We start from the raw sequence: 12,956 nt of genomic DNA, 5'->3' as shown, positions 1-12,956 counted from the left end.
TTCATTCTCATATACATATACCGACCAACTCTGATTTTCAACTATATGGAAAACATGATATTGACAGACAGATCACTTTGTCATACTTGGTGACTTTAATATTCAATCAGCCTCCTGGGATAATAATAATCCTGAATAATACCGACTTCTTAGTACCAATAACTCCAATTGATTGGACTGATGATTTCACAAAGTCACAAGTCTTAATTAGATACTCCATTTATTTTTAAGTAAATGGAGTATCTAATTAAAAGTACAGAATGCTCGATCTAGTATTCGTAAATAGTCTCACACAATTTGATGTACATAGTAAGAACAAATCCTATATGTCTGTCTACCTGAAAATCGCCATCATCCAACTATTCAAATATCCACACCAATTAGTATCCAATATTGATTGATCAGAAATTCTATCATATAATGATGATGAAAGCAACTTTGATCAAGTTATCCGAACATTTTATTCCACACTTGAAGAATTTAGAAAATTAAAAAGGAACAAAAACCTAAATGATCAATGTAGTTATTTTGTTGCCAGAAGTCATTACAATCAGAATAAAAATAGAAAGAACATAAAAAGGAATCCACAATTATACTATAACTGCTAATGATGTTGACATTGCAAATATTGTTTCTGATTTCTATGCATCAACATTTTCATGCAAATCGTTTAATGACATACAATATTCTTAAGAGATTTCACAATCCTTATAAGTATCTAGATGTTCTAAATGACCTTAATAATCTAAAGAATATAGAGTTTTTAGTGCGTAGCTTAAAACACGATCTTTAATTATACTATATATTCATTTGAGTCTGCTTACACAATAATATTATCTTCTAGAAAATCTATTGACGCCGCGGGTTTATTTAAATCTGGTCAATGTATTTGTGAGATGTCAAAAGTTAAAGTTGGGTGTGTTCACTACAAGTTCATAAAATGCGGGCATTCCCAATTCTATTCTAAAAAAATGCGTTGAAGTGTTGGCAAAACTTCTTTCCATAATATTTAACTACTTCCTAATGTTAGGCAAATTCCCAGAGTTATAGAAATAATTTTTTATAATTCCTCATCATAAGTCAGGCAACCGTAATGATAGAACTAATTACAGGGCAATAGCAATGCTAAGTGACCTTCCTTAATTATGTGAAACGTACTACTGGCGACTAACTGAATTCCAATGAATATAATTATAAATCGCCCCCTCAATAAAACAATACTGTATAAGCATAAACATCATTATTTTTATTGCATAATAAGAATCTACATAACTGATTCTATATGTGGTCAAAATTTGGTGAAATTCTACTTCCACAAATTGGGTCAAAAGATCGAAATGGCAAAAAAAAATTATATACTATTGTTTTATTAAGGGGACGAAATGTTTATGAAATCTCTAATACTAAAATTATTATTTTTCATATTTTTCTCAGCTGTTATATAATAAAAGTTTGTAGGTATTAATTCATAATACCATTTTTCTTCAATTCAAAAGGCTTAAGTATTTTTTTTTCAATACATTCTGTAAATGATTAAAAGCTAAACATAAACAAAACTGAATGAATAAAAATTAGTATAATTCAATTTGTATTATATTTTTATTAACAATTGAAGCATTCAAAGATTGAATTAATTCTGTTATTAATTAATTCCATTGTGAATTAATTCAATGGATGACGTTTTTTAATTCCGATTTAGGATTTAAGTGAATTAAGCTCAAATTGAATTAACTAATTCGAAGCTCTGTTACTAAATTTTAGCTAATAGGGTCCATACACAACACCATATAATTGTGCAATCAAGTGCTTGTGCCAGCTGATTGACCGTGTATGAGCTTGTGGTGTGATTGTACCAGCTGCTGGTGCTTTATCAAAAATAGTTTGATATTTTTTTGATTGTATCAGCATGATTGAGTCGTTTGTTGTAAAATTAGCTCATAAAATTAAAATCGTCATGGCATAAACATCAAAAAAATTAAATATGAATGCCAAAGAAAAAATATTTTGGGGAGCATTTCTCGAACGTAAACAATGCCTAGCCTATGGAATTTTAAAAGTACGGAATGGTAGAACAATTAAAACAGGTGGACCAAGAAGCAGATAGAGAAAAAGTGATAAAAAGAACAAATTTCGAACAAATTACAAGTTTTTCGACCAAAAAAGTGAAAAATCTGCTGCAGGAACAGATGATGTTTTTGAGTCTTCGTTGTGGTATTACGATAAACTCAATTTTTGGAAGATCAGGAATGTTCCAAAGAAGGAAAATGTACCATCATCATCTTCTGCGCTGATTGTCAATTCTTTTAGAAGTTTAGTATGTTCTAGTTCCCTTTTGTTTTCTATCCATTTCTTTATCCAAATACGATTTTTTGCTCATTTTTTTAGGATAATAGCAAGAATAAGTTCACCACAAATTTTATCATTATTCATTATAACCGTTTCCACAAAATTTAAAAAAAATTAATTTTGTACCAGCATGCTGATGTATTGTGTGCTTTAAGCTTAATTGCACAATCACTTGATTGCTCAATAACGATGGTGTTGTGTATGGGCCCTATAAGTTTTAAAAAATAAATAAAAAAAATAAAATTTTAATTTTAATTTGTCGACTTTCTAGAAAGTAAATTTTCCTGGTTCAAATAAAAAATGTTTTGCTTAGGAAATAGTTTTTGTTGCTATAACGGAATTGCCAATCAAATGATTTATACCATGTTTCCACGGCAGTCTGAATTACTTAATTCGGGTTTTGAATTACGATTGCGAATCAAACTGTTTACACGACAACATTCGTAATTCAGTTTGACATTTAATTATTTCTTCTTCTTGTTTTTTTTTCTTCTGTTTACATGTTTTGTTTTTTTTGCTTATTTGGTGCGAATTTTAAATTTGTAATTTGGCAATGGATAAAAAAGATAAGTAAAAACATAAAATTGTAGCATTATTAATTAAACAAATATAATTTAATTATTATTTTCATTATTAGAAAAAAGAAAAAGTGCAAGCAAGTGGGACCAGGGCAGCGAGCGGGGTTTATTAGAGGTGTGGGCTGAAAGAATGGCAGAGCTGCTACTTCTACAAATGAATTTAACTTTAATGAAACAAATGTAGAGAGGGGTAAAAATTTACATCTCTGAAGTTAAAGGTTAAGAGGAAAACTATATAAATTCCCAAAATTTCCCAAAAAAAATACTGGATTAGGAACCCTAGGTCCCTGTTATAATTTGTATTTTTAATCCACATTTACCACATATTAGAATCGAGAATTTTTTTTTTATATTTCGTTTGAAAAAATTGTAAATATTATACTTTGACTTCGATTATTAGATTTTGCTAAAAAGTGCAATTTATTTATTTTCTGAATAAGCTGATAGGTAGATAAACCGCCTCTCTATAGCTTAACTTGAATGACAACTCAGATGTTGTAAATGTAGCTGAAGAACTGCTTATTATATAAAAATATAAAAAGTTAAAACTAAAATAAACATACCTGTAAACTTTGGAATAGAGCATCAAATAAAACTATTAGGGTATTTCCTAAGATGGCATGACGTGCTATTTGCGGACATAATGTGCAAGCATTACGATACAATTGCACCGCAAGAACAACAGCCCTGGAAAATATACAAAAATATATACATAAATAATTACATTTTTACTATTATCTAAATAGAAACTTACTTTTTCGAAACTTCAGCATCCTCCTGCATGCCTTTGGTAATGACATTGGATGAAATCGTTCCCAAGCCATCCATTAAGAGGAAACATTGAAAATCAAAAACTTGAGCTTTGGCCATAATGCGCAATAATTGACCCAGAGCACGTTCCAAACCTTGAGAACCACCACCTTTGTTAACTAAATTGAGATATTTGGGAACTTGAGATTCTCGTTTCATGTGGAGCGGTACCGGTTGTAGTTCTTTCATATACTCCTCGGCTCTAAAAATAAAATATAATTTACTATAATTGTTTACACTTTAATTTGCATTAGTTTTGCTTACCCTTGAGACATTCTCTGTTTAAGTTTCTTCATTTTCTTTTTGTAGCCACGTGTGTGCTCACGACTGCCCACATCGGAAACGGTCGATGAGAGATCACAGTCTTCGGCTAGTTGATCATCACCATCGGCACGTATTAAGCCATTTTCTTCGACATTTCTAGAGGGTATGGTCAGTTCTAGAGCCCTTTGCCTTATGTGTTCGATATTCTCTTCGTGGCGTCTGGCCGACTCTTTCTGTTTTTGTAATATTTTTCTTTGTAATTCTTCGGTGGTTTGTTGCTGCTGCACTTGCAAAGCCAACAAACGTTCTTCACGATCTCTGGCCTTCTCGCGAGCCAGTGCCTGACGTTGTTTCTCTTTTTGTTCTTGCATTTTGCCAATTCGTTGTTCCTTCTCGAGGCGCGTCTCATTCATTTTCTCCAATTTCCGTTGTCTTTCTTTTTCCAACTCCTGGCGGCGTCTCTCAACGGCTGCCTCTTTAGCTGCCTTTTCCTCTAGACGTTTTTGCCGCTCTTGCTCTAAATCCTGTAAACGTCCTTCGGTTTCTTTGGAAGACTCTATGAGATCCAACCGCTTGTTTTGTGCCTCTATGTTTTTGATAAAATTTATTTCTTTGAGCTTTTTCTCCTCATCGTGAGCCTTTTCAATAATTTGCCTTAAGTAGAGTTCACGATTCTCGGCAGCACGTTGCAGTCTGCCCTCCATTTTCAAACGTTTGTCTTCAATCAATTGTCGTTTGGCTGCTTTGACATCTTCGACTCGCGCCAAAAGCTGTTGGATCTTTATGGCTTTTTCTTTCTTAAGATTTTCACGCTTCTGCTGGGCTCGAGCCTGTTTCGCTTGATATTTTTTCAAAGTTTCCTGCAGTGAACGTCTCCTGGAAGGTGATGAGAGTTTTTGATGTAATTCTTGCGCCCTGCCCGGATGACGGGACACATAAGCCTGCAGTGTTGCTAGAGCTTCCTCCCTTTCACCCCAAGACATTTCAGACAACAAGGCCTGATATCTTGTCTCCAGACTGAGATTCGGATCATCTTCCTGGCCATTGATGGGTACAAACACAACAGATGAAGTGTCTAAGCTGTCATGGTAGCCATGCTCCTCATCATCGTCACGATCTGTTTCGAGAATGCCCACTTCGCAGTCTGTTTCGTCTGTTTCCGTGTCAACGTCTATTTCTGTAGATTCTAACTCACGAATCTGACGCTCCAACGATTCCTGTTCCTCCACAAGTAGACGTTGGTGTTCGTCACACTCATCGTTTTCATCACAACTCGAAAGAGCACCAGGTCCTGAGGTTGTTGAGGTGGTTAGTGGATTTTCCGCTCGGTTTGCAATGCTTTTATAGAGATCTCCTATAGTCTTGGAAAAATCTCGATTGGTTTGAATTTTAATATCGATTTTGTTGTGATCGCCACAGACCATGTCAGAGTTCGTTAAGTCCGGCGAAAGGCTGCTTTGTGCTTCAACTATAGTTTCGGCAGAGGAATTTATATCGGAGCAGTCGCCCGAACCAAAATGATAGTGATTTAATAATTCGGAGGACTTAGCTGCGCCATTTAAGCTGTTATTTTGTTTGCGTAAAGCCAACTTCTCACTACGCATGTATTCCTTGTGCAATGAAGTCATTTTTAGTCCTGTGAGATCGGATTTTTGACGCTTTATGTTGGTCTGTCGGTTGGGGACTATGGCGGGGGTATTCCTCACACTTAATGGAGGCGTAGTTTCCTTTTTCGCTTGTGTTGTCGTGGCATTAGCAGGGTTTTTCTTTTGAGCTGGCAAGGAATTTACTTTGGCTTTAGCGTTTTTTATCTCTGGCCTCAGTGTTGAAGAAGCAGACGAAGTTTTATTGGTTTTATCCGGGGCTACTTTTTGCGTTTGTTTAACCACTTTAGATGATTTGCTGGTATGGCCATTGGTTTGTGTCTTATATTTGGGATCGGATGTAGATTTGATCTCTTGTTCCTCGTCGCTTTGCTTTTCATCCAGCAGGGCTAGAGTGGGCAGACTAGCGTAACCTGTTGGCTGATTAAATCTAGAAGACCAATGCATACTGGAACGTCTTCTATTTTTCACCGTCAACCAACCGTCATTGCTGTCATTATTGTTACTGGGCATTTGTTTGGGTTCAGATTTACGATCGTCCGATGTGGTTTGATGCTGATTAATGCTGGAACGTGAGGAAGAAATCTTTTCATTACTTGCCTTAAGGGTTGAAGTGGAGCTGCCAATATCATCTTTAGATGATTTATGGGAAGTTAAATTGTTGTTGCTGTTAAGATATCTTGAAGTTATAGATGTTTGTCGCTTTAAGTTATTTGCTGCCTTTTGTGGTCCTCCGTTCTGATTCATTTCGATCATAGTTCGCGAGCGAGCAGACAAACGAGAGGCCACATTAGTTGGGGGACCATAATTCTCTGTTTTGCTATTGACTGAACGTGGTGGTAGAGAATTTCTACTGTTTCTGGCCAAAGCTTTTCCACCTGAAAATGGAGGTTTTTGAGAAGTTGGTGCAGCTGTAGTAGCTGATCGTTTTAATGTGGTATTAATGCCACTTTTAGCTGCTGTTGCCGTATTGCTTGGCTTACCGGCCGAAGCTCTTAAAGTAGAGGCCTTGGTGTTGACTACTGGTTTAATAGGATTTGGGTTATTAGAGTAATTTGCTGCAGTTGTTGGTTTTGTTGAATTTGTATTGCTGTTGGTTGGAGCTGCTGGCCTATTTAAAACACTGGAATACTTTAAAGGACTGTTTTGGGCGGTTGTTGGCAATGTCGTCGACTTTTTATTTCCCTCTGTTTTAGTCAACTTTTCTTCCAAAGGTTGTACCTTTTTTAAAACGGTTTCGGGTGGTGTAGGTTCCTTTTTAGTGTTGTTAGTTAGAAAAGCATTTTCCATGTCATCTAGTTTTCTCACAGTCATTTCTAAGGCCGATGGTTCCTTGGCAATTTCTTGCTGTTTTTGTTGTGCCTCAGCCAGTTCTTTGGCTTTCTTTTGTTTTTCCTCCTCTTCTTCCTCCTGCCTTTCTTTCTCGTATTCTTGTTGTCTTTTTAGTGCTTCTTCTTGTCGTAATTGTGCCTCTCTTTCTTCTTGTTCTCTTTGGATTTTCTCACGTATTCCCGCCAAAGTTAAATGATCATCTTCCAAGTCAGTTTGAGCATATTGATGGCTACGGTTTTCCAAAATCATATGACATGTATCCTCTTCTTCATGATTCTCAACTCGTGGTGACACAGGGGCAGGTTGTTGTTCCTGTATATGTTGGTCAAACTCTTTTGGATTGTCCAATTGATGTCTCTTTGTGGCAGCAAACAATTCACGTACATTAACCCGGTAACCTTTGCGTGGTGAATGTGGATCCAAATTTCCCAAACAGGGTGAACTCTTGCCAGAGTTACAGGGACAAGGGCTAGATTTTCCCGATACCGTGGGACTTGATAAAGACTTGGCACGTACTCGAGGCACCGGATTACTTTTGCGTATCTCCCAAGCCAAAGAATTGGGTCTTTGTTGCAGCGGTCGCGATTCATAGTCCCAAGAGACCTTGAACCATTCGCCCAATGCCTTAAAATCTCGTACGTAGTTTTCTAACACCAATATAGCTTCCTGGCAAGATGATATGTTTTCATAGCATTCCACTGTCTGGTAGATTTCATTGACAGCCCGCTGCAGATTTCCAAAGAGTAGAGCCCAGTAGCGAGCCTGTAATTCTGACTTTTTATCACGTCCTGTAGAAGCACTACGCACTCTGGGACCAGTCGACTGCTTACTGGAATGACGTGAGGGGGAGTGTGATTTTTTGGGTGTTAATGCTGTTGGTGGCAACAAGGCATTTGGAGATTTTGGTGGTTTGCGATGTGATAAAGGTGAGGACACATATTCTGTAAGTTAAAATAGAAGTATATATGTAGGTCAATATTGTATTAATAAAAAAAATTAAAGAGATTAACAAATGCAAAAATTGTGATTTTGTTTAATTCGTAAACCTGAAATGCGATTATAATTGATATTAATTTGGATATAATCGTAATTGACCGAAAGTAGTATGTGGTTGGACTTCCCTGACTATTTATATTATATTGTTACAATGTTATTTTCAATATTTCGTTTATTAAGGACTGAGATCGAAAAATTCTTAACACATGTTTTTCATTAAAACTTTTTTTATCAAGTTACCCTTGTAAAGCATGTCAATTATTATGTTTAATTTCATTTATGTTCATTTGTTGTTAATCTGATTAAAATCAGATCCAAAAGCAGAAAACTTTCCCAAAAAGTTCTTGGCATGGCAAGCAATATGTAGTAGCGGCAAAAAAGGCCAAACATTTGTTACAAAGGGCTCTATAAATACCGAAATTTACATCAGGGAATGTTTACAAAAGAGGTTGCTTCCATTCATAACATGTCTTAATGTGTCCACTTATTTTTGGCCTTATTTGGCATCCTGTCACTATGGTAAGCAAGGTCTTGAGAGGTACAAGAACAATAAGGTGTTACTTGTACCAACAGAGGTAAAACGTCCAAACTGCCTGGAGCTACGGCCAGTGGAGAAATATTGGGATCTTGTTAAAAGAGAATTGAAGAGCACAAAAGAGGTTTCCAAAAGTGTGGTAAATTTTAAACGGAGGAAGGGTTTCCGAAAAAGGTTTAAAATATTATCACTAGTGATTAAAACTATAAAAATATTTTTTGGCCTTCTCCAATCTGTTACTCTGTCGTTCGATTGAAAAATACTTACAATCTTACAAAAATAAATAAGATTTCTGGAACGTAATACTATTCTTAGATAATATTTTTCAATAATATTTTTTAATCGGACAGCAGAGTAACAGTTTGGAGAAGGCCAAACACTGAATTGGAAAAGTACAATGTAGTAAACACTGTCAAATATGGTGGATAAGGGCTCATGTTGTGGGGTTGTATGACTGCATCTGGTGTAGGAAAGATAGTTTTCATCGACGGTTCAATGGACAAAACAGTGTACCTTAATATTTTAAAAGAAAACCTACTACAATATGCTCTAAAGTTAAAGCTTGAGAATATTTCTGTTATCAATCACTCCGCAATCACCTGACATGAATTCCATAGAACATGTGTGGGATAAATAGGTCGAACGTGTAGAAAAGAACCATATTATTAGTAAGACTCAACTTAAAGAAGTCCTGTTACAAAAATGGCAAAATATTGGAGCTGGCGTCACCAAAAATTGATCGATTCAATGCCAAGACGATTAAAAGAAGTCATTAAAAAGATAGGCTACTCCACAAAATATTAAACTATTAAAAAAAACTATTTTCCTATTAAAAATTAGAAACTGTGTGAATATTTTTGTCCCCCTTAAAATCGAACTTCGAAACATTAGATAATTATTTTTCTGAAATGTGCCACCTTATGTTTAGTCAATAAGTCCGTGAATTTTTTAATGAAACATAGGATTTTGGATAAAAAATCATTTTATTTTTCAAAATAGTCTCCTTTGTATCCCTTCCAAAAAATAAGTTTTATTGAGGTCATCATAAGATGCATTCGTTTGTGAGATGATTTCATCGTTGAAGTCAAATCTATTTCCGCCTAGCCATTTCTTCTGGTTTGGAAACAATTCATAGCCAAATTCATGGATTTTTTACATAGAAACTGCACATGTGTGCACTTGGATGGCCCTTAAATGGGGAAGAAAAAAAAATCTTCCTGAAAAAATTTTAGGTAAATCGATTGGGGACAAGGGAAAAAATTTATTTTTTTTCAGTTCTTGTAAAAACTTTCTTGTTCTAGGCCAATAAAAGCTCATTTTTACCGTTAAACTATTTGCAGATATGACGAAAAAAAATAATTTAAAATTTTTATACATTTTGTTAAATCCTTAATTAAGCTTAAGTTAATTTTTTTTTAATTTATTTGTAATAATTCAAAGAATATCACTGAATACTAAAATTTTAGACAATTGGCAAATTGGAATACATTTCTACCCTGCCAAGGGCGTCATCAACAATCTTTACTGTAAAGTAGGGTTCCTACGCGGGAAAAATTTCCCGAGAATTCCAGGGAATATTTTTTTGTTAATTTTCGGGAAATGTTAGTCGGGAATTTCTTCATAAGTTTTATTTTAAAAGTTACAATTTTCAGATTCGTTTCGATGGCCAAATTTGTTGCTAATTGAATCATTCTATTATATCCATAGATTTTTTCGTTTCTAGCAAAAGATAGTCAATTGGCAAAGAACTATTACGGTTGAAAACCCCGACTTTTTTCACTCAACTCAAACCACATCAGAAAAATTCGGTTATTAAGAATGAATCAAATTTAAAGTTTATGCTCTTAAAGGAATTATTAAGATGCCTAACATTACAACTTTTAGAGATATTCAATGAATATTATTTATATTTAGAGAAAATAATAACAATAAATTATTGTCAATAATAATAGTGGTTCAAATTTATTTATCTACAATCAGATATGAAAAATGTATCTAACTACGCATGTTTTATAGTGGCAATTCTTAAGTTTTTTAATTAAACAAAGAATTTATTGATTTTATACTTATTAAAACTACGACACACGAAATTCACATTTTCCCATTTTCTCCTCAAGTCAAGCGGTAGTGTGATATCAATGGCAGTCAAAAAGGCCCTTGTTCAAATTTTGACAGGAGTGAACTGGCAGATGCCTGTTACCCTTTCAGTTAAAGCGGGAAATCAACAAAATTCAAGGACTTATGGACCCACCATCGTGTTTTCAGCAAAAAAAATTTAATATTATTATTTTGTAAGGTAATTTATAAAAAGTTTGTATGGAAAATGCTGACTAACCGAGGTTTACAAATTTGTAGGTTTTTTAGAAATTCTAGTAACTAATACTCAACCAAGTAAAATGCGTTCAACCAAACATCTTTTAGTTACATTTATAAAAAATAGCTGACCAACCGGCTTCGCTCGGATGCTATTTATTAATGTTAGTTTTTCAAGTTTCTTAAAAAAATATCTCTTATTAAGAAAAATGAGAAGGGAAAATGATTTTTTGTTTTTTACATTTGTTGTTTTCTTTCGTTAGAATTGATACTGTACATAAAGGGCGTTAAGAAGACAGTTAGTTCCTTAAAGCCAAAGAAAAGTAATTAAAGAAATTAATATGAAAATCATTCGAAATAAATTTGTTTAAGATTTTTATTTAAGAATCATTTTGCAGATGTCTTAGCTCAGGCGGATAATCTTACCACAAAATTGTCAATAGTTTAATTGGATTTTCTTATTGAAAAAAATAGCTGCCAACGAACTTAATTCTTACAAGAAAACTAATGAAATATTTTTAGATAATTTCTAGTTGGTAATAAGATTGTAATGAAAATGGATTCGAAACAATTGTTTTTCTTCTCTCACTATTACGCTTACATCATTTTGTACAGCTTGAAGATAAATATTATTTTCAGATGCCGATTACGAATCACAATATTTAACTTAAAATTAAGAAGTATCATGTAAAGGCCAAACTTGTCACCCTTCTATGCCGAAAGAACTTTAATGAGAAGTATTAGGCTGGCGATATTATTGCATTATTAAATTGTACAATATGTTCTTTATGTTTATATTTAGCATTTTACATCTTCGCATTTTATAAAATCACAATTAATAAATTTGTGTATTTAAAAAGATGCAGCTTTGCATTTGAATTAAAATTAAACTTACTCTCATAGTTAGCACCCAAAGCCAAAGGTTTATCGTCGCGCATTTGATAGACCAACAAGTTTTTAGCATCTCTGCCCTCACGAACCAAAGCTTCTTTCATTTCCATTGTGGCACCACGAAATGCAACAGTAACTGAAGCTGGCACAATAAAAACGTGTAGACGCAATAAATATTAGTCACTATTAACACCCACTCGTTCCGCTTGTGTAGTAGCACCTGTAATATATCAAACCAATTAGCAATGAAACGTTTGCAAATTAAAAATATCCGACAAAACTATTGCATTTGGATAAATTAAACTCAAAACAAATGTTTTTAATAAATTCCCATAAACAATGTTTAATTCCTTTATTGTCTCCTTGAGGAGTAGTCACACCTTTTTGTTATTGTTTTTTTTTGCCTGCACAACGACGACTTTGCACTTTTTTTGTCTTCTAGTCTGTCAGCTTTTCTTCAAGAACGTAATTAATGTTTGTGATGTAAAAAGTTTCCTATTCGAATAGTTTAAAGCACTCTATTGCTTTATTGTCAATAATTGTTTATATTTCTTTGCATTTTAACAGCTTGTTTAGTTCATTTATTTTTAATTAATTGTTATTTATTTGATTGAGTTCTCTTCGCGACAGAGAAATATTTGAAACAAACAAAATTTGAGAGACAGCTGTTCGCAAATTGAAAAAAAAATAGTAAAAGCAAATGTCAAAAAAAACATTCTATAAACATTTGCAGTGTTGTATTTAAAGGTACATATTTGTACCAACACATGTTTTATTCTGTGTAAAGTACCACAATTTATGTTTACATGGGAGAAAGTCGGAATCAAAACAAAACATGCAACATGCTTATAAGAATAAATACGCTGAAAAAATGTTGGTAATGTTGTGTTGTATGCAGAGATCAAAATAACTCGTCCATATACCAAAAAACCCTAATTGTGATTTATATTTTTGTGATAAAAATAAATCACTGAAAATAACATTTATAAAAGGATTTTTACTTAAATGGTTTCGTATGACCTTTATTCGTTTTGTTTGTTTTTTAATGGTTTGGTGTGAGATAAACAATTCATTTGTTCTTGTTTCTCTTTTATTTACATACAATAACATATTATTAGTAATTTTTAACAAATTATGGAAAAAATATAATAAGTATGAAGTTTGAGTAACAGAAATGAGAATTTTTTTTTAAATTGTTATTAATCTTTTGATAAATTAATTTTATATATTTAAGCGTTGATTTGCATCAAATGCATTTTTGCGATTTATTTTTCATGTTCGCAAATA

The 12,956-nt window shown here is 33.6% G+C and overlaps 1 protein-coding gene across 1 annotated transcript in view; it reads right to left on the bottom strand.

Moving 5' to 3' along the window:
- Window positions 1–12,320, bottom strand: part of ssp3 (short spindle 3) — a 174,044-nt gene extending 161,724 nt beyond the window's left edge. The window contains exons 1-5 of the mRNA XM_065499595.1: window positions 12,050–12,320; window positions 11,674–11,889; window positions 3,999–7,875; window positions 3,679–3,936; window positions 3,488–3,611 (exon numbers count right to left, since the gene is read on the bottom strand). Coding sequence (XP_065355667.1) covers window positions 3,488–3,611; window positions 3,679–3,936; window positions 3,999–7,875; window positions 11,674–11,779 — 4,365 coding nt within the window. The 5' untranslated portion in view covers window positions 11,780–11,889; window positions 12,050–12,320. The remainder of the gene's footprint in view (window positions 1–3,487; window positions 3,612–3,678; window positions 3,937–3,998; window positions 7,876–11,673; window positions 11,890–12,049) is intronic.
- Between the last annotated feature and the right edge of the window lie 636 nt (window positions 12,321–12,956).

The sequence above is a fragment of the Calliphora vicina genome, chromosome 2 (genome assembly GCF_958450345.1).
Source record: "Calliphora vicina chromosome 2, idCalVici1.1, whole genome shotgun sequence".
Taxonomy (NCBI): Eukaryota; Metazoa; Arthropoda; class Insecta; order Diptera; family Calliphoridae; genus Calliphora; species Calliphora vicina.
This window is presented reverse-complemented; position numbering and strand designations above follow the sequence as displayed.